The sequence below is a fragment of the Opisthorchis viverrini genome (assembly GCF_000715545.1).
Source record: "Opisthorchis viverrini unplaced genomic scaffold opera_v5_115, whole genome shotgun sequence".
Classification (NCBI taxonomy): domain Eukaryota; kingdom Metazoa; phylum Platyhelminthes; class Trematoda; order Opisthorchiida; family Opisthorchiidae; genus Opisthorchis; species Opisthorchis viverrini.
Window position 1 is genome coordinate 766,152 of NW_008751773.1, and position 22,356 is coordinate 788,507.

General features: G+C 42.0%; 1 protein-coding gene across 1 annotated transcript in view; it reads right to left on the reverse strand.

The window, feature by feature from the left end:
- T265_05913 (hypothetical protein) overlaps positions 1–13,832 on the reverse strand; it is a gene marked incomplete at both ends in the record, with an annotated part of 79,872 nt that extends 66,040 nt beyond the window's left edge. The window contains 12 exons of the mRNA XM_009171048.1: positions 51–467; positions 1,265–1,516; positions 2,660–2,722; positions 2,770–3,024; positions 3,957–4,052; positions 4,105–4,374; positions 8,481–8,645; positions 10,585–10,650; positions 10,690–10,806; positions 10,858–11,103; positions 13,452–13,574; positions 13,620–13,832. Of these exons, the coding sequence (XP_009169312.1) occupies positions 51–467; positions 1,265–1,516; positions 2,660–2,722; positions 2,770–3,024; positions 3,957–4,052; positions 4,105–4,374; positions 8,481–8,645; positions 10,585–10,650; positions 10,690–10,806; positions 10,858–11,103; positions 13,452–13,574; positions 13,620–13,832 (2,283 nt within the window). The remainder of the gene's footprint in view (positions 1–50; positions 468–1,264; positions 1,517–2,659; positions 2,723–2,769; positions 3,025–3,956; positions 4,053–4,104; positions 4,375–8,480; positions 8,646–10,584; positions 10,651–10,689; positions 10,807–10,857; positions 11,104–13,451; positions 13,575–13,619) is intronic.
- Between the last annotated feature and the right edge of the window lie 8,524 nt (positions 13,833–22,356).

The following is a 22,356-nucleotide window of genomic DNA, read 5'->3' on the forward strand; positions in this document are numbered from 1 at the left end:
TGTCATTCGTGCTCCAAAAATTTCGGAATAAAAGCAATTTAGAATATTACCCGAGGATTCCGTGTTCCAGTACAATGAGCATATCGACCGGCCGTGAAAGGAATTACATTATCCCACTTTTCGCAATTTGTAGGACTCATGGTTAGATTGAATACGATTTGATCCGGTTTTTCAGCCTGAAGAAAATGCGTTATAGAAAGGGGAAGCAATGGGATCCGGCTTACGTCTCGTATGATACCATCAATCAGGTGACTTCGATAGAGCATCTTTTCACTAGAATCCAAGTTGAACATGAGAGTCACATGGGAGACCAGCTCTTTGAATTCGTCAGTTGCTTGAACGTCATCCGAGATGGACTGAACCAGTATAGGAGACTCCATGGCTGATAATTGACAATCCCGAATGTCAATCTGGGTGAAATTCTCCCATGGTTTGCTCCACACTTTGACTGAACATACAGTTGCGTGCTGTTGAATTGAAGAACAGTAAAGCAGTATAATTAAGAAGCCGAAAAGAAGAGTGCGAAACGTTAGCAGTTAGACTGACGATGGCCAGTTACCCACCTATACTTAAAAACCCGCTCAGCTGTAACAACCATTCGGTGTCTAACTTTTATGTCACCCGAAAGAAGCACGGATATTCCAGGTTGCACAAGGCTAGACAGGAAACTATATATAGCGCGCTGCTGTCAAAGGCTGCTGTAGGCAATAAGATGTTCGTCGAAGTACTTGTTTCGAAACGACCGGGATGCTTACATAAGAATAAGAAGAAATGTGCACACGTAACACGTGACACATCGGGATGGCGCAAGGCGTAATAAAACAGAGCCTGTGAAACCTCTTCCTGTTTTGGTCATAAAGTTCTCAAGAATATTGATGGAGAATCTCAGAAGGTCAAATACAGATAGGGAGCACTAGTTAACGACCAGTTAATAAGACCATTTGTGCGTTTAACGCACTGCAGAGTATATGTACTTTCAAACTAAGTCATGTTTTCATGCTCACCCCCTTGAAAAACGTGAGATCTATTCAAGATACGTGTGCATAAAATACCTGTGGCTGTTTATCCGAGACATGCTATTATTACACTTGAATGAAACTCACAGTGTTGTTCAGTTTTCCGCACAAGTGAGGGGCCTTTTCTGAGTGCCAGTGTGTATGCTTGTTCTTCAGGCAGCTGGTTTTCTGTAGGTGTAGTCTGAAAGAAGTCGAAACACCAGCCACCACCTTTTCAAACTCATTGGACCTCGACAAAGTAAACTTACCTGGGTGACTGGACTTTCAACGCGGAGGAGTCGATGATAGTGCATGTCGTTTGCCATGTTGTTAAACCTCCGAACAGCGTTCTTTATTTTTATTCGAAATTCAGGCCTACGTTGCTGTTCAGCTGAGATTTCTCTAGGTCCACCCAATGGAGCTACTTTAGAAGCAGTCGGAGGTTTTTCAATGCACTTGCCAAGTCTTCGCCTCTCCGGTTGGTCTTTCTGTCTTATCAGAATCACGTCACATTTGTACTTCTAAAATACCGAAAAATGTGAGGTGAATTGGGAACTCATTTTTGACTACGAAGACTATACACGTTTGTTTGTAGGTGTATATGCTCTAGAACCGTAGGCTCTCTCGAAAGTTGTGGAGAACCTGGAAGTACGACCGTGGTAGCCCTGTGGGGCAATATGCTGTCTGGTTAATAAGGGTTTTATTTTCAGTGGTGAAAAATCGCCGCTTCACATTATTTAACATTTGCGCGGGACAGATATATTTGATTGAAGTCAGCGTTTAATAGATGCTTCAGATTTGACGACATCCTATGAAGGGCTAATAGTATATTTCGCGGTCTACCTCCGAAAGCCTGTAAAGTAGTCTTGACTCTCCAAATCATACGTGAAGGTATAATAAGAGCACTCTCCTTCCTAAAACACTTTGGAGAGACCGAACCACAATTAACCAGGTTGAATTGCAATGGTGTTAGTGTCTAGTCCAAGTTGTGCTTCAGAATCTGCTCAAAGGTTGTAACCTGCTGATACACCTACGAAGGAGTACGCACACATCGAAGTCAGTATCCTGTCAAATACTCTAGTGTACGCCATCAGTGGTGCACATACGTTATCTTGTTAACATGAGCAGCGCGCACGCTAAAATATCATGATATTTAAGCAGTTCCGGGAGGCTTTGAAACACATGATTCTATGTGTGCTACAAAAAGGGTTGCCGAGTGCTCCAGTCAGAGTCAGAAGGAAACCAAACATCAAGCTGGTTGTTTGTAGACTGCAGGGTCTCTGCCATTCCCCCACATCCGGAGAACTGGCCACGTTTAAAAATACAAGCCAGCTCCTCCAGCTGGTTTAGCCGATGAGCTCTGTAAGTTATAAGCAGTCGTGGGACGTCCCATTTAAGATTCCAGGTAAGAGGTGAGCTTTTTTTAATCCTTATTCAACAGCGGCTGGTTGTGATTTCGGATGGGGTCGAAAGCTACACGATAGACCCAAAAATATAGCCGTCACTCCAAATAGTTTCGGTGTCTACTTTTTGTTCACCACTACGGTGCTCTTGTGTCCTGCCCAATATGGCTTGAAACGGAAATTGAAATTCGGCCAAACAAATCATCTGAGGATGTCGTCGGTATCTTAGGTTAATGCATGCATATGACACGGAAAACTCACCGTCTGCTTCTTTTCATTGCCTTTCACATGCAGTTTGAAAGAGACAAGTTCAGTTCCACCATCCTGTAAATAATTACATTATATAATCGATGAGCTGCTCAAATACTCACAGTAATCTTCAAGCCATCAGATAGGTAGTCGATTTCTGATTCTTCCATATGTTTGTTGAGTACGTTGTACGTTTCCATGACAGTTTTGAGCGCATCGCCGCCTTGTAATTGTAGCAGTTCTTCAGGTGAAAGATAAGAGTAAGTCCAAGTTGTTGCCAGCGTTGAAATCACATGCCGCCAACAATTTGTGATATTGATTTCGTGCTCATGAGCTGCCGGTTTCTTGTGTGCGGAAACGGCACAGTGTAGATAATCCTGTGTGGAAAAACCGTCTTCTTCAGTCATGCTATTCACTGATTTCAGATGGGTAATGTTAGAGATCATGCAGCAAGCCGTAAGAGAACCACCAGAGACACAATACAAAGCTAAGCAGTCTAATAATTTCCCAATTACTTACTAAGGAAACAACTGAGTTATTTCTTTTGTATTGGTAGACGCACGTCATCAAAGCTGTGTTCTGCTTTGTTGACCGCCCGAATCAGTTTACAGGACTTAATGAAGGTATTCTCAAATTCACTATTTGAAAAATCGGATTATAGTAGTTTCAGTTGGCGCAGAAATAAGCTGTTAGTTTGAAAACAGATGTTCATTTCTCCTAGTCGTGCAATTCTCAAAAAGGCTTGACTTTATTTGGGGTCAATACTCCTGCCAACGGAAGAGACGAAGATTTGGAATAGGTGACATTTTCCAATTGTACATGAACCGGTACTAGTATGATCCGGAAATTAGCTGCGAAGCTCAATCAAATAAATGCATACCGATAATATATACGATGACTTAGTGCGGTAGAGATGTGGAACTATTTTCGTACCTCTGTGCACTTCCACCTAATAACCGCTTCTGATTGCGAAATTTGCATATGGGATTGCAATACTGTCCCTAAACTCATGACTCCCACCTTCGACTCAGAGACTTTTTCAGAATAGTAAATGAGAATTTGGCACGTAGCTCTTGTTTTCTATCTATGTCGATCCAAAGTCAACTGAGCTGTGCCATTGCAAAACTCTGACAAACAATTTCCTACTGGAATAAAATGTATAGAAATTTAAACTATCCTTTCCGTCTAGAGAGGGAATGCTAAACCCCTGTATTTCTGTTTGTCGTAATTAATAATTGAGGCAAAACTGAAACTTTGCGAGAATAATTTATAAGTTGAGTGATAATATAAAGTACAAGCAAATTCGTACCATTTTCGATGGATCCAAACAGGTAGAATCATTTGTGTTCTTGCAGGAAACGGCCTTCATTGTTATATTCATCATGTATCGGTATCCTGAGACAACCTATCGACAAGCCAGCCATTATCGACATGACCAAACTGAAAATGTGAATTACCTTAGAAGCCATATTCTGGACGGTTTCTAACCGATATTCGCGCAGGTCGTTACCTTGTGAATTGTACCGCCAAACTGCCTGCTCCGCAATGGCCAGTGCTGTCTTGTGTGATAATGTCCCAGTTTTGACATGTTGTTTTCCTCCAAGCAGGTACCCCATAAATCTGGCAACGCTCTTGCAGTGATCAAACGCGACGGTTTCATTCGCTCCATCGTCTGACGGAGCGGTGGTTACAGTGACCTGGCACTGTTCCGTTCGTCCATCAGATAGCTGGGGGGGGGGGAAATTCAACATTTACTACTAACCAACTAACCGTCGTTTGTAATTCAAACATAAGTCGAATGCACCCATGTGTCTCGGGGTGATAATTCCGGTCTCTTTCTGGGAGGGGGGGGCCGCACAATAATTGGATTACAAATAGTGACGTGTTTTTGTAATTTTCTAAACTATGCAGACAGCAAAAACAACACTGTCGAATAAAGTAGCTGGACTCGTTCCAAATTATAAATATCACTCAATAGAAATATCATCCCCTAACTCAGTAATTAAGAAAAATAGTTAGAGGGATACTTTCAAACCTTGAGTGAAACCCACTTTTCTCTGTTCTTGACAGCAGTCTCATTTACCCTCATTTGCCCTGGTACAACTGAGAGTGAATTGACTACTGTTCTCACAAGCGGATCTGTTCTATTAGGACCATTATTACTCATTACATTTTTGTCCGTAAAACACACTCGCGACTTGGAGACTGGTGAATGAGATTATTTCCTACCCTCACATCAGTACTCCAAGGGATAAACGAAGAAACACATCTCACATCCATGTCCAAAACAAGTATGATGACGCTCGGGATAAACGTGGCAACTAGGAAAAATAACCCATTACATCACTCTGTCCAGGAAATCTTAAAGGCCACATTGGGATACTTTTGAACAGATGGCAGAATCAATTATCATTCCACTGAAAAGGCCTCAAAAAACCTCAAAACTCGTAAAGTTTGTTGAACTGGATTAGGATCGTATTGATTTGACGGTTTGTGACAAGTGATTGAGTGCCTCTTGTACCCGAAGTTTACGCTTTCGAAATTATCTCATCGATGTTGGGTTGAATATGTCACAATTTTCTCTGTGGTCAGGAATATGGCTTTTACAGTTTCCCAAGTCATGTTTATTTCATTCTTTAGTGCAATTATTGCCCTCAAAAGCGTATATTTTCTGAGGTTTACTGAATTCAGTAGAATAAGGCTCTCAAGCGTTCACTGAGACCTCCAAGGCAAATGAATGTGACCGCTAAGGTATTTGTGACTCAGTGACTCAGTTAGCTTATATGGCTGGTCCGTAATAACACGATATCCTCCGTCTGCTGAAACCCGGAATGTTAGAATACAGTGCGAAATAATTATTCATTATTGTAGCTTTCACACTAGTTCGCTCAACCTTTCAAAAGGAGGTGCCTATCTAAGTTTCGCGTTCGTGTCAACGGAGACTATATTATTGGTGTAAATGCTGCAGGATCATGTGTATGCTAGCTAGTTGAAGCAATTTAAAACTGGCATCCGAACCCAGGTTTTGTAATACTTAAGCCCCTTTCCATTGGAACGGCCCTCAGCGGCTCAAAACTAGGACGCAACTTTTGATCCTGATGGGTGTAGTTTTTTGGACAAAGCTGTACATTGTGCTTCCCAAATGATGCTCTCAGATGACCTTGTTTGTTACAGTCAAGTTTCTGAAACGCCCAAAATTTTGTTCATGACTTGATCCCTATATATATACATATATATATATATGTACTCTAACTGAATTAAATATATTCCAATTTGGAGGGAACAATAGGATTCCAGACTACGACTGAGCTGGGTGGTAAAAACACTGGCGCAAGTTCGTTCTACACATAGTCCATGAATTCGGCATTGTACTTGAATAGGAGGTTTCTACCCATTGCTGAATACGCCTTCAATTCATCAGCTCTAATATTTGGTAATCATAATACTACACTGTTTTTCTTCCACAAACCAGGTACATTCTACTTGGGTCCTAAGCGCATAATTGTACATTAAGCTCTGGGTAGACATTTCTGCGATAATTACGATACGTGAAGCCACCCTAATTCATCTGACGTTTTATGCAGCACCCCGGAATGGCTCAGTAGGTCAGAATTTCCGGCAAGAAAAATGGCAAATCCATATAATTACCGCGTAGCTTCAATTTTCACAAATTTTAGTGACCAATTGCAGCACACAACAGGTGATTCACAACGGATCGACAGCAGCTCCGCCATGTGAGTGCAATAAACTTTGCAGTTTATGATACACGTATTCAGAATTTCAGCCCATTTTTAAGACAGGACATTAGTTGTAGTTAAGAACTGTTACCCGATTGACCGCGTTCTGATTTGAAATCCATCAGCTACATCAAAAAGTGAGTTAATAGGTCCGTTGTTTAATTTTATAGATAGTTACTTTTGTTCTTTACTTTGACGAGGAGCTACCGGGAATATAACTGTACATTTGCAGGTCTGGAAGGATAAGAAATGCATTAGCTTAGATTTGTTATCGTCGTGGACGGATAAGCTCTACTAAGATCTTGTTCGTTTATGTCGAAAACGCTGAAAACTTTTGAAGACCCAGTTTTTGGTGTGATAATCGTGAAGAAACCTACATAGTTTTCTCGTCCTGATTTGGCCGAGATTCGTTGGGAACGTATCTCAAAAAACAACAACTGGTTGTGCACTTGCAGTGGTACACGGACGAACAAACTGCTGCTAACACGCTTTTAAATGTATCCATTGAAATACGAAGACTGGAAATGTGGTAGCTTTGTCTGTGGTTTGGACACACCGTTCCCACTGAGATGAGATGAAATGGAAGTATTCAGTTTGTTTAATTTACAAAAGTCTCATGTTCTATAGAACGCGCGCCTGAAAAAGTTGAATGGACCTTGTTATTGATCGTGATGGCAGTTCTGTTAGGTTGAATTTTCTGAACTTTGCACTCCGATAAATCCTGATTTGTGATCTCTCTGTCGCTCAAAACAACAAGTAAAGTTGCTGGAAAATAAGCGAGCCTGGTCGCACTAGATATACTGGCGTGACATGAAAGGTGATTTTTTAACTTACTTGACTCACCGTTTCAGTTATGTCGGTACATTTTGTACCGGCTGTGGTCGCTTGAGTTTTCGCACATTGAGTCTCCTCCACCCAAAGCGAAAAAGTGAAGGAATGGACTGGTTCAGCCTAAATGTGTCGAGTTGAACCTCATTAAGAAGGTATGACTTGCCTCAATCTTCACGTTGTCCACCTTTTTAAACTTGTACAAGTGATCGTGTTTACTTGCATTGTTGTACTTTACAATGACTCGCTTGAGCAATTCTTGGAATGGAGTGTCGTTGATCTCATCAGCTGAGAGAACACGTAGATCTGACCTTGCGAAATTCTTCATCTTGATAATTCCAACTTTTACGGAACCGCTTTCCTGAAATAAAAATATTGGAAAAGGTATTTAATGTCACAAATTTTCCATTTGTTTAGGAAGCCGCTCTCCCGCACACAGCGCGGGGTGGTTAAGCAATGTGCACGCCTCGTTGTATAGGTGTTATCTGAATCACTGTGGAAAAAATATTCTTCGTGGTTTGATTCAAAGTGTAGGCCAGAAAAATCAGTGAAAGTCACACCTTCTTCACTCTCCTTGAAAAATTTGGACGAGCGTTTACAGGCAAACTCAACTACTTACCAACTGATAATGATAACCTGTCTCTACGTTTTGCGCGAAAATGTTGGATCAACTTGAATTTTAATGTTGGCAGGTTGATGAAACTGAAGTTTCTATTTCAATGCAGCGGTCTTTTTAAAAATGGTTCGAAGGAATCGGTACATCGTCCACTTTAAGTTGTAACTATCTACGGGTAGAGATGAACGACATCAAATCCGTCACTACCGAGGCTTAACTTCATCGGGTATGCAGGCGTTACTTCGATACAAATTACAAAACCTCTTCTTATTAACATTTTTGGTGTTCGTGTAGTAGGTTAGGGACCATTTTTCGACCTCAGCCAATGAATTCCACAGGTGGATCAGATTTTCGATTTTCAGCATTCCATTGGAACGACACCACAAGTGTGGTGTCATTCTCCCATCATACAACAGCAGCGCACTGAGAAGGCCTCGAAAAATATCCATACTTACGGTGTGTTGTCATTTGTTGTTTGGAACGCACCCCCGATTACCGTGCGTAAAATATATTTGACGTTTGAAACACCGTCAAATACAGTTATGCTTACATGCTCCGGAGACTAATAGCAGACAATGTGCAAAATACTACAGAAAGTGGATAAGTCGATCATCCCACTATAACACCAATGTCCTCAAGTTGGTACACTCACGTCAGACGTTCCGTTTAGATCCAAACAGCCTGGTGCTACTTTACGCGAGTTGTGTAGACTTGCACGCCACATCCCACGAAACACTGGCATGAGCCCTTCGCATTCCAGAAATCGGGTATTCTTTAAAGTTTCTTTGTTGATGGGGAGTGTGCACCTGACTTCATTCTGAAATTTTTGTGGAAAGAGACAAACATTTTCAAATAGTCTGTCTATAATAGTTGGGATAGCAAGTGGTTGCAGTAACTCATACACTGGTGCACCTAACAAAAATCTTTCAGCGTGATTGAAGCAATATCGACCAAATCAAATTATTGGACTACCGAACGACTTTCTGCCTACCAACGCTTGAAATTAATCAAATGTGACATTGTTCACTGTGGATATCGTTGGAACGAGGTGGGGCTGAGCTGCGGTCATCGCCCGAGATTCCCGATAAATGAGACAAATCTAGGTACCAAAAGCTCATTCTTCTTTCGTCGCAAAGCGCCTTCTTGCGCCATAGAGGAAGGAAACCGTCTTTTTTCGCCTTACGTTTGACCATTTTTGTGATTCCACTTATTTTTCTGAGTTTTCCAACGTAATATCAACCGCAATTACGCTGCTCTGTTTGCGCGGCTTATAATTATGAGATATTCTGCAACATTTAACGAGTTCCAGTGGCACAGATATTGGCCAAAGATATTCACGGAAAATGATAAGCTAATACCACATGCCTAGGCATATTTATAGTAGTAATTATGTCAACCTTGGTACACTTGAACTTATTGCTTCATATAATGTTCAAGGCCAACATGTGAATTTTGCGTGAAAGTTTTACACAACCACAAATAAGAGGGCCGGACTGCTAGAATATAATCAACCGCATGCTGCGTTGCTCAAAAGAATATATCTCTTTGTATATTCTTCGGCTGAACGTCATACTTAGAGGGCTCAACAGGTTTCATTTGGCGCAATTTAAGATACAATGGGGTGAAATTATTTCAAACAATACGCCGCTCACAAATCTTCTGGAAAAAATCGAGATCCCGGAGCTGATTCCTTCCTTCCTGTGGTCACCATGTGAGCGCAGTTTCCAAATTTATTACCATAATGTCTGTGCCAGACGTACGTTGTTACGTATTGCTACTCCAACTCCACACGGATTAAAGCAAAAGAAAACACAAAAGAAGAAGCAACAGCTGTTTTCCAAAAGTGACATCACAGTTGTTCGATGTGACACTGTTTCTTCTATGTGTACTTGACATTCTCAAGCTCCCAAATTGTAGCTTGGGAAGCCGATGTGTAGTCGAACCACACGTTTGTAACTTTCACTTCTCTACCCTGGATATCATTGCGTAATCTGGGTTTTTCCTAATACGGAATGGAATTAAAATGCTCTATCACTTCCTTTTAAATTATCGTGTTCACCTCCGAGGATCTTGCCCACTACTTAATGCTCAGCATCACTAACAAGCTTGGCATTGGTAACACTAGTCGCATTTGTCAGGCGAAAAACAGCTGTTGCATGAGAGTGAACGCATTGCTCATGTAGGCAAAAATATATGGTGTTGTTAAGTAGCAAATATTATAACAGTGGTTGTTCCCCATAGAATTATTCCATCAAATAAGTGTTTCATATGTGATTGGAAGCGTTCAGATATAGGTTCACTTGAGGCTGATAACAGGACTGGTTGTTATGCACGTCAAAGGTCAAATCTCCAAAGTGATTGATACGACTGCGTCAGCAATATGGTTTCATGTATTTTCAGACGGGAGACTAAACACCTTGCGACAGTGACTTGGGAATATGACTTAGGTGTCGATTTTGTTTGTAAAATTCGAACGACACTATCCAGTTTTCTGGAAACTCTTTACCCGAAGGGTTTTGAACTGGATTCAAACTTGCCGCTAGTGGATTGGACAATGTTAATTATGCATAGTCTCCTCTCTAGCAATCTTTCTTGAAATATGTAACTAATTATAATAGTGTACCAGCCACATTTACTAAATGTGTGTCAAAGTCTTTCGTAGCTGATTACTCAGGCCTTTTACCAATACGTTATTTTGTATCGTTGTCTGCTAATACATTTTCCAAGCAACGCCATTACTCAACCATTTGACTCACTTTGGTCTCGTTGTTGTACATATGTGTCAAAGTCTTTCGGTATTTTGTATCGTTGTCTGCTAATACCTTAACCAAGCAACGCCATTACTCAATCATTTGACTCACTTTGGTCTCGTTGTTGTAGCAACTGTGTTTCTTGAGGCTTTCTAATTGATCCTTTACATTTGGGCATGCTGTCTCCTTTAACGTTGCCTCCAGTATTTTGGTTTCTTCACCCTTGTGCTGGAAAAATGATGTGTTAAAATAAATTCACTGAATGGAGGACTAACAGACCTTCCGAGTCTTTTCCGTTGCACCAGAAAGTTTGTATATGTGCGGTTTATCGTCAAGGGTGTTGAAGATCCTCACGGCATCCTGTATTAAGGCTCTCTCTAGTTCCCAATTCGTTTCATTCACAAGACGCACTGTTTCACTGATGCCTCCATCGCCAGCGTCGACAAACCAGATATCACGGACCGTGATCTCCGTAGAATTGATCCACGATTGATGCCACAATTTGACGGAGCACACTATCACTGTCTGTAAATGTATCGGGAAAAGTACACATTGTACTTGGTGGAAAAAGTAGAGAAGAACGAGGAGAGAGGGAAGTGAATTGCTTCAGGGCTGACAGGTTAATTATCCTCGGCAAATTCTAACTGATATATCAGAGTGGGACGAAGGGGTTCAGTAGTTCAGTACCACGTCCGGATAAGTGCTTTATACAATATGAATAAGCAGACGTCCGAGTTTCCCATAGAATTCGAACAATGTGTTTGTTAGGATGCAAATAAGAGCCAAATGAAAAGTTCATAAAAAATGAGCTGTGTCTGGCCAACGCGTGGTTGCGACATTGGTATATATCTGGGCAAAAATTTAAATCTAGTCTCCTTCCACATAATTGTTCTCCTCGTGTTAATCGTTGAAGCCATAGGCCAGCAATGCGTACTAAAAACAAAATAGAATTCATGAGCAGTCTTTGGCTGAACACGACAGGAAGAGCCACATCTTGAGCCGGCACGAAGTCACATGCATTTAGTCCCAGCCCATCAAGTACAACGCTTACTGACCCATGCTAATAAAATGGAACTCTTATCTGATTTCGGCGCAAAGGGATCCCGATGGCTGGCTCACTTAAATTGAAGAATTCAGGCACTGAAACTATATAAATCCCCCAGTAATAAATGTACTAATTTTGTTACACATCCTAATGAAACGGATACGGTATTTTACACATACTCACAGAACTGTAAACGGCCAACGACCAAATTTAGTCGGTTTATTTCATTATCGTGGACAATTCGTACCCTGACCGTTCCTGCTATTTCTCGTATTATTCTACGTTGCTATTCATATAATTTCTAAGTGTTGTTCTTTTCAAGCTCTGCTTAGTTCCTGACTTTTATCGATATAATAAGTGAGCTATTCACTTGCCACGAGCTTTCAAAAATGTGGAAGTATCTTTGTGCTTACTCTTACGGCGTTTCATGGCGCCGCTTCTGAAGCATAAGTTATTGACACTAGTGACATATTAGAGGTATATAAAGAAGTAAATTCCACCATATTTTCCGTCTACTTTGTATCTGCCACACCAGTAGGTTCATCCACAAATTATATTTCATTTATCGGGATCATTTTTCACTGAAATATCGACACATGAACTCATCATCAATCCCTGGAAGTAGGGCTAAATACCTTAGACACATTTTTCAACCCATCATCGAGATCGTGGTTTTCAAGACCCATACTCATTTGGCTGTAACCCACTTTTGACGCCTAACTGCCATTCTACTCGAAGCTAGCATCAGGGCTGTGATACTGCTAGTTTGCCCAAGCCTAGACAGCAGAAGTCGAGATGCAGCGATCATGTTCGAACCACGGAACAGCCAGTCAGTTTATGCACGCTTTAACCAATGAATCGTCTCGATCCATACTGGGGATAACCTAGTATCACGTCACATCTTTCTGGAATAGCATGTGACGGGAAATGGATTAAAGCAGTCGGTTTAGACGGGTCCAACACTGACTCGAGGCTGAGGAATAATCACGTTTCTCTCATTAACCAGCAATACAGGCGATTTCGGTCTCTCTATCTCTTTGTGTATGATGCACATATGTTTAATTGGGGAGGCAAACTGCTGCCAGACATTGCTGCGGAACTTTCATCGTATGGTGAAAGTACCAACACAAACGGCTTTGCAACAAGTTGACCAATGATTTATGCATAGACTTTGACGAAGTTCTGCTGTACATTTTCATGCAGCTTATTTGTTTTTATGCGAATGATGATTACTCAGAAATCTTTGTTTTTCGCTGATGGGATGACATTCAACGGCTATTTTCCATGGCGAAATGGAGGTGATTTGCCCACATTACTTACGATCTACTCTGATGAACATCGCTACTATATTGAAACGTAGAACTGCATTCCGATTTCCGAAAGTAGCTTATGTGGACGCAGTATTCAGGGTACCCGGGCAGATTGGTTCCGATGGCCATTTACCTAGTGGCTGTTTAGTGGTCCGCAGGCGTGCTTGTAAGCACGTCCACAGATAATATTACTACTGTTTTACTGGCGATCCCGTGGCCTACGGTTATCACTATGCAAAACGGCTATATTCAAGCCATCTGTGACAACAGTTCACATGAGTCAAAAGTGTGACATGGCGTATACATTATTGTGCGGCATTTCAACGCATACATTTTTCCGTTATGCGATCTCACCTTGTCATATACCAGTCAAACTCGGCACTACAGACGAATGTATATAGGCTGGGTTGTTATCCCACTCACTGGAATTTCGTAATTGCTCAGTGTCACCATGCACAACGGTACAAACTAGGTCGCGTAGCATCATGAACCATCACCTATGACAAAAAGACACATACCGCGTTTTCCTGAGCAACACACAGAGGGGTACTTTCATTGGGATTGCGCTTCAACATTTCCTCACGCGCGCATCCGGTTTTGCGTTGGCGAAGATGGAACTCGTAGCTGACGCCTGATACAATCTAGGCCACAAGGACTTCCTCAGGCACAAATTTTTAACCACTTACTTGCTTCGTTCCCCCAAGAATAGCTTCTTGTATGTACCACTCCTCCTGATTTCCGGCCAAATTACACTGATGATTGGCTTGCTTCACGAGCTCACCAAACTGATCAGATGTAAAATCTTCACTGGTTAACGGCTGTTTGCCCCCGGCCAGCTGAGTCCCTGTCGAAAGCAGGCAGACCGTTGCTAACAGGATCAGCGTTTCAGCCCAGAGCATCACGATGCAGTGTGCACGCTCTAAAGACTACCGCGAACACGGTTATTTATGTGTTTCAAACTTGGCCCAGTGTAACAGGATCCTGTGCTAATTCTCACACTTTACCGAGGTTCTCAAGGTTGTGGTCCGCCTACTTTGTTGGACTGACATAATAAACAAATATGAATAGGTTGTGTGTAGCAACACAGACTGGTATATTGATTTCACTCGTATTGTCACACGAATCAAGTCATTTGCACAGCACACTTATACGAATTTTTTATCACTATACAGTCATTCAGGAGTTGTCACTGGGTCGAAATAAGGCAGACTTCATCACAAATGTTTGCGTGACAATTAGGACAAGTGTGATTGATGCATTATTATCAAAAATATCACACGTTAGATTCTCCGAATTCAGGATCCGTGTTTACTGGTTGGAATATATACACATATACATATTTATGTGTGGTGATATATCCCAAGGGTAAAGCTCTGAAAAACGGGTAATTGAAGCGTGGAAAAAGACATATGTTGATTGCACCGTCGTAGGAATAGAAACCTTAAGAATACCTAATACACTTGTCACAAGGTTGCTGAAAACTCTCCGAATGCCCGCGATCTACTTCGCCTTCTTGGGGCTCATCAACTATGCGCAGTGCCGGAGTTCCCGTCAACCTTATGTTCTACTTGAAACCAAATGGCAAGAAATTAGTGTGATACACTTTTATGCACACCAATTTGGTTTATACGGCTGACTTTCGTGAAGCCCGGATAAGTCTCTCGATTATGGTGCTTCTAACCAAATGAATGTGCTTCACTTTTAAGAAGAACGCCATTGAAAAATAATAACTCTTCAAAAGAGGCAACCAAATCTGAGAGCGGCTGAATTGCAAGTGGCCCGTCGGCACCGACCAAGATTAGTACTTTGTACAACAGAGCTGATTCACGGATGGATAGCTATGACGGGAAACGTAATGATTAGTGTAAATCTCTGTAGGTGCATCAACACGAGATCCAGGACCATAGCGTTCAGACACTTTCAAAGTACTACAGTCAGACGTTCAATGTCACATGTCGAGTGTCAAATATGTATCTACTATCCGGTGACATGCACAGTAGTTTTGAGATGTGCACACAAATATGTTATGATTAGAAAATATGCCGCCTTTATGATGCCATTCATAACTCACTGTAACAGTTCAAGTAACGTGAGTGACGGATAACTAGATGGAGATTTTGTTTTCTCTACTGGGTGGAAGCGTTTCCCACTTGAACGCGTATTCCATTGTGTGCGGAGGAATTCGAGTTGTTTTTGTGAAATTCTACAAAGTCGACGAACACATCACACGAACGCGAGAAATATATGAATCCTTAGCCCGCCGGACTCGAATTCAAATCCTGATCCATTTCGCAGGAATACTTGATTAACGATGTTCCTACCCCTTCTTTAGATAGGAACTAGGCCCCTCTGTACCTGAGTATAAGATGTTTCGTTCGTGTTATCGGATTTTATTGAGCTAGGCGGATACTGACGCTTTGAGGCAGACTTCTGGAATTTGTGTGATCTCATCGCAGGTTTGGGAAGCTTCTTTCGCAATCACTCTATATGTAGCTGACAAAAAATGATCAAACATGGCGGACATGCTTTTCACTGGAACGTTCCTTCTCAAGTAACCTCCTCCAATGTACAACGAAATCGGTTCCACTAGTTAGATCTTTATCCACGACAGGTGATCGAAAATTCTACTTTCACATCAGTCATCCGTTCAGCAAATTTTTGGACTTCCTACTGATTGGCGGTATCGTACCTGTTCTACTGGAGCTTGGGACCGCTTATACACCACGTTCAAGACTACAAGAAATCATGCTGAGATTATGCGCACTTTGACAGCAATCTCAAACGACCAAGGTGGTTGTATTCACTTTCGTTTCGGAGCCTTAGAATTACGGGTTTGGTTCTTCAACTGTGTAAATGTTTTCGTGCCCCGTTCAGCTCCACTCGCTTCACCTGACCTTAAACTACGAGAAACAGCCAAACTTCCGGCATCTAGCCGAAATTGATAGCTAGGTTTAGCCTACGGTTTTAAAAGATTTGTTTCAACCACGTTAACTTCACTTTCCGTCCTAAACGTTGAGTTATCCCTCCATCCTCTCATACCAACCTTCAACTCTACCACACTTCACATCTTCATAACCAAAGTTAAACAATAGCACTGATCAATTATAAACTATATGAGAGAAAATGTGTTCAGGTTTCAGTTTTGGTAGACGGGCGTACGCCATAGCACCAAGGTCTGACTAAACGCATGTCTTCTGAAGCCAGCCAACCAGATTGTATTTCCAATGCAATATGCAGTAGTTCAATATGTTAACGTCGTTTTTGGATGTTTGGTTATTAATAATATTGCCGTTAGGTTCGATGGGATAATGCACTCCAAGTGGTATAGTATCTAATCTAATCGGAATCATAGAATACTTAGCTGATATATTGCCCAAAAGTGCCTCACTAGTGATGGCTAGTGATTGGTGCAGATCAAAAGCGCTAGATGTCAGCTAGATCACTACAAACAAACAGACGTTCTTGTTTACCTCCATCTCCCACATTTAACATTCAATTTGGACTCGATCAAGAAGTTCCATTGGATTACATACTCCGTACAGGCTAAGCATAGGTGGAATCCAAGCCAGTCTGGTTTTGTTTTATTAAAGTTATAGAGAAAATTGAGTTCCGATGTGAAGTTCAGCTTCCCCGAGATGATAATCTGATGAAATTATGTTGGTGATCTGAGGTGAAAGGCTGAGAAGCACGCACAGCATAGCAAATGTCAGCGGTGCGCAACCCAAGAAACTCTAGAGTGGCTCAAACTTGTAACATGCCGCTAGCATTTTGAACGCAACCATTCCACTAATCTGCTTGTCGGAAGTGTGATTAACTCAAACTTAGGAAAGACATAACGCCTTCACCCAAATGACGCAGTCACGCACTGAAGTTGTGTGACAACTACAATTTTTATTCGTCATGTGAATTTCCTTCCCATGCACCATTGATAGACGACTGGTAGCGCGGGGAGATTTGAAAATTTCACTGGAGATTTCGTCCTCTAATGGAAGTCAATCTTTGCTATGCGTGTTAATCACACTCCTGATCAGCCACTCATTACCAAAAGTCGGATGACCCCGAGTTCGAAATTCATTTGAGTTTTGTGACTCACTACTGACGATAAAGCAGCTCCTACAGAGCTCCTCAGCTATTCAATACAGACACGTCAAAATCTCCGTTGGAAACATTTTGAACCGGTCGCTTCCTCATGGTCAAGCTAGTTTTCCTCCGACAAAGTCAAGCCGTAATCCCATGAATAATAATAATAAAGCAGATGTGCACGTGAGCCTCACTTGCATAACCGGAAGACAGAAATGTATGCTTACCTCATCATCATCACCATCATCATCATCATCGACACAAAGAGATCAGTGTTCAACACCGATGCTTCGCTGTCGTACGTTGTACGTGGATTGGGATACTGTCAGAGTGCCCCTCCCCTTAGGCAGGGGGATGATTAGAGTCTTTAACCAAAATCTTTGGCTCAAAAACCCAACCGCAAGGCTGAAGTGCAAATGGATTACCATTTATACGGAACAAGTCGCCACATGTTCCAACCACCAACCGGGAGGACCAGGAGACTGTGTTCGTCAGACCTCATAACATTGACTAAATTGGTATGGGACACTTTGAATATCGCGGGGACACACTGGTGTAGCTCAATGGGTCGTGAAGGTGCGAAAAGCATCCCACCACCGTAAGGTCCAGTCTCTTCGTGACCATGTGTTTACCCGAAAATCCACTCAATCTGGAGACATGGATGGCCAACGGAATCAGAGCGAGTGTAATGCTGCTTTTGATTAAGTGCACCTAAATAAAGAGGTCCAGATTTGCTTATTAAAGAACAGAGAGCCATAGGTGAAATTCCTACGCATTCAAGAAGGGAAAACACTTTACCATATATCCTATGGTACTGGCAGAGTAGAGTATGGAAAGGGCTAACAGCACAAGTCAAAGAAATTTTCGTTTGCAAATTTCAGGGAATCAGAGGTTAAAATACGACATACTTAAATAGTACAACTAGACATATCAGTTTGCCTGATACAGCAAAATCTATTGCTAATTTATTATGTTACGTTATCTTGACGACACGTTTGTTGTAATCAAACGAGAAAACGTGACAAGCTTCCACGACTATCTCAATAGTTTAAACCCACACATCAAGTTTAGCATGGAAATGCAGTCCATCTCGGGCACATTAACCTTTCTGGACTGTATAACACACAAGATTGATGGGAAATTGAAAACTACTATCTACTGTTATTCATCAGCACACCCAAAATTCCGTGTAGCCAGTAGTGTTTCATCGATGTTTTGTCGAGTCAGAGCGCTGTGCACAGAAGAGATCGACCGGACGGCAGCTCAAATCGAGATTGCCAACCAAATTCAAGAAAAAGGATACCCAGTGAGTTTGATTAAGCGTCAACTAAGAAAGATATTGGTTCCAGTATCTAGATCCAGTAGGAAATGGATTGGCACAGCAGTCTTTCCATATAAAGCAGGAATATCGGAGGTTATTCGAATACTGTTGAACTTAGCCGACATTCGACTAGCTTTTTAGAAAGGAAAACCGCTACGCTCAGTTTTGGTGCAATTGGAAGATCCTCTGCCGGTTGAAAGGACTAGGGACTGTGTCTATAAAATTAACTGCAACGACTGTGCTAAGGTTTATATAGGACAAACTGCCAGGGAATTGCACACCAGAATTGGCGAGCATAAAAGAAGGATTAACAAACTGCCAAGGAATGCAGAAGGATACCAAACGCTGGTCAAAGACTCAGCGATGGCGGTACATGCTTTAGACATGGAACATAGAATAGATCTGGAGAATGTGGAAGTTTTAAGGTGGGGACTGCGATTCACACCACAGCGGCTGATCGTCGAGGCGGTGGAAATCACTAAGCATCACAGCGTGAATAGAATCGAGGGTGTGGAGCTGGAGAACGTATGGGAGACGGTCTTAGATAAGCCGAGTGACGGGGTGGTTTTCAATCCACTTAGAATCATTAGGAAAAACCGTACGGTGGGGGGTGGAAATTCCAACCCGACCAAAGGTCACAGCATCCCTCTTACACAACTATCTTAGCACTAGCTCACCCACACAGACGGACAGGAGGTTCAAACGACATTCAAGAGGGACCATCAAATGAACCGAACCAGAAGAACTAGACCCTGGACTGGACCCAGAAACCTGTAGGTTTCCCCACCGACCCAACACTTGTTCAACCATTCTAACACACTAAAAATCCCTCGGCCGACACCAAACAGAGGTTTAGCTTGACTCAGCTGATTGGTTCTCCTTCCGCCTTAAATTTCCACCAACCACGGAACCTAGTCACTTGGCCTGACAAGGCTTTTGTGTCAAAAGCGAAAGGTTGCCCAGCAATAAATCTACCGATTGTCACCAAACTTGTTCGAAAACTTCGAAGGATGTTAATCAAATGGAAACGGCCCACACCCAAACTTTGCGATCACAGACAAAATATTGGCTTCTTGAATCGATCTGCGAAGGGTCAGAATTAAAGACTCCCAAAAATGTCTCAGTCGTGTCTCTCTTGCACTAGATCCTGTGGCCAGATCGTGCGCCATGGGGTTTAGACACCGGCTGAAATCGTTGCCGTTGCGCCATTTGCACTTTCATTTGTTTTCTTCAGAATGATTGATAGTGTTGATACCAAACAGTTGGAAGAAATGTTTTTAGTATTCTTCACGCCAGCATATTACTAACTTTATCACGTTTGAAAGAATAACGGAGTCACGGTGTTCTGGGTTTTGCCTCTTTGAAGTTTCCGAAAACCAAATTGGAGTATCTCTTTTTTCCTTTCAAAGCCGATGTGATTAGTGAATTGCTGACTCAAAGTTTACTAGATGCATATGCCAGAATATTCCGCGCAACGCCTGCAAATACAAATTCCGCTAGCTATCTCAATACCAGACAAGAGTAAAAATATGTCTTAATGAGTCAGTATCAATTTTGCGACTCTTCTTTAGAGAGTAATGCGAAAAATGACGGGATACTTGTCTCAGCAGATAGTCTGTGCGTGGCATGGGTGTAACGACACAAACTGTACGCCCAGGTTTTATCCCATCTAATCGGCATACTAATGTTTCAACCGCTTTTGGGACAATTTACAAAGAGTAGGTCAAGGTACCAAACTTTGCCACAACTACGTTTCTTTATTCCACAGAGATAGTCGACATCCTTATGCTTAAGCCTTGTGTAACGTGTGCAACGCCTTTTACAATCTTCAAGCTTAATGTAGGTAGACAACCACTTGATCAATTCATTCTGTGTCATGTGTCCCAGCCGGCGGTGTTACTGAAAGGAATTTTTTAGTCCAAATGATCAGAATGTTTATTGCTACCCGGAAACACTTGAGTGTGCACATAGTTGAGCAGGTTTAGAGTCCGGTGAGCTGATAATACTTATTTATCCTTTCAGATTCATCTGATGGGCTGCTTGCTTAGAAGTCTGGGGAAAATTCCAGTTTTATAGAGGTACGCTCATCTACATAACAGCGTTTGTGCGGATGACACAAGTGAATATCTCGTTCATGGTGTTCTTCAACCGAATCAGTTAATAGTAAACTCCAGTATGACAGTAGACAGTATGCACGCAATATATTGCTTATAAGTTTGCTGAGAATCCTTCGGCAGCCTGCGGCTGGTTTCGCCCTTCTCGGGTAGGTACAGTCCCCGATTTTCAGTCAAATTATGCTCTGCTTGAACCCAAATAGCACAACCTAGTGAAATAAACTCATCTTCACACCAGTTTGGCCCACTTATATATTTCTCGGGTTCCGTAGATGGGCGGGGCTGCAGCAAAAAGAAACATCTAGTGACTTAGGTTTCCACTTATTGGAAGTTTCTAACTTTGGTTGAAGGATACGGGATAAAGTCATGTAAAATATATGAAGCAACAGTTACTAGAGGTAAATTTGGTACTGGAAGCCGAGCAGCATCTGCAGAAATTTAGTGGACCGAAGATGATCAAAACGTAGCTATTTGATTTTCATAGACCGAATCTCTGGGTTAAACCGCAGAGAATGACCACATTAAGGTTATCTGTCGTGAGGAGCTCCGTAACCAACTTATAGGTAATCATACCTGACCTAGACAATGCTGTCATATTTTCTTCTTGATATCACCACCCTAGTGAACTTTCGTATTTGGTGCCGCATCTCTCCAGGAGAAGGTCAAATTACCCCATCAGATGCAGGAATTGGGGAGCTGTTGGACACTTGAATAGTTGTAGTCACCTACACTGGTCATTTGATTTCAGGTCTGAGAAAACGGAAACTAAAATGAATTCAGTTTAAGATTATCTGCAAAACTCACCAACATCCGTTCACACTGTAGAGGCTATAGCGTAAAAGAAGAAAACAATCCTGATTTCCGTCTTTTCCAACTGAAAGATGTTAAAGCTCTGATTTTCGTGACACGGTTGGTATTTCCTGTAGATGGCGATATCCGCAGGGATCCGTTAGCAATGCCACTATCTGCTACATAGCACTTCGCTTATAAAATAACAATCGAATACGTACGGTCGGTGATTTCAACAAAGGAATTACACACGCAGAAATCCTTCTAAACAAACAAACAAATCAATGGATCAAGTACCGATAAACAACAGAGGTTATAAACTCTCACAAGTTCAGCTTCGCTGTCTGCAGATCAGTGATATGGAAAACCGCAGTTTTTCAGGTTGTGCCTCTTATTCAATCATATGCGCCGAAGTGAACCGGAAAGTTCACAAGTAATCTCGTGCAGTTAGCTGCGTTTGGGAGCGTCATGCAAGGCGCCAGCACAATTTGGTGCTTACCATGAAGAGTGGAACAATCGGAAAACTTAGAATTCAACGTTTACCAAGTAACATTTAATATAGGCTTCGGGCATTTGGAATAAGTCTCGTCCAAAAATGTACAAGACGTTTTCGCCTACCTTGTACAACTACAGTAGCTAATATCGTCTCCGATCACAAAATTTCATCAACTGGTGGGTTCAAATGCAGCGTTTCGCGGCGTCGGTGATTCGTCTTCATCAGACGGGGACAAGCTTTTTATGGATGCTTGGATTTGGAGGGTGAATATGCAGCACCGTGGCAATCAGTTCTGTGCAGTACACCCGCATAGCAGCAATCAGTAATGTGGCGCATAAGTTCAAACGGAAATTACCAAACAGTTGTGGGGTAACTCCCACCAAAGCGTTGAGAATAAACGTCAAATCAAAAGCAGTATTTTCTACGAACCAGGAAGTAGATCGGTGTGCCGTCCTAAACCTCTGCTCTCCTACGCTGCAAGAGTCAAAAACAGGTGTCTCAACAAGTCGGGTGAAGAAAATACTGTCACATAGAAACGAGACATTTTAATTTAGACTGCTCAAAGCTTTGCGATTAAAAAGTATAACTCTCCGAGTAGATGCAGGTTACTTTTTCAGACGTGT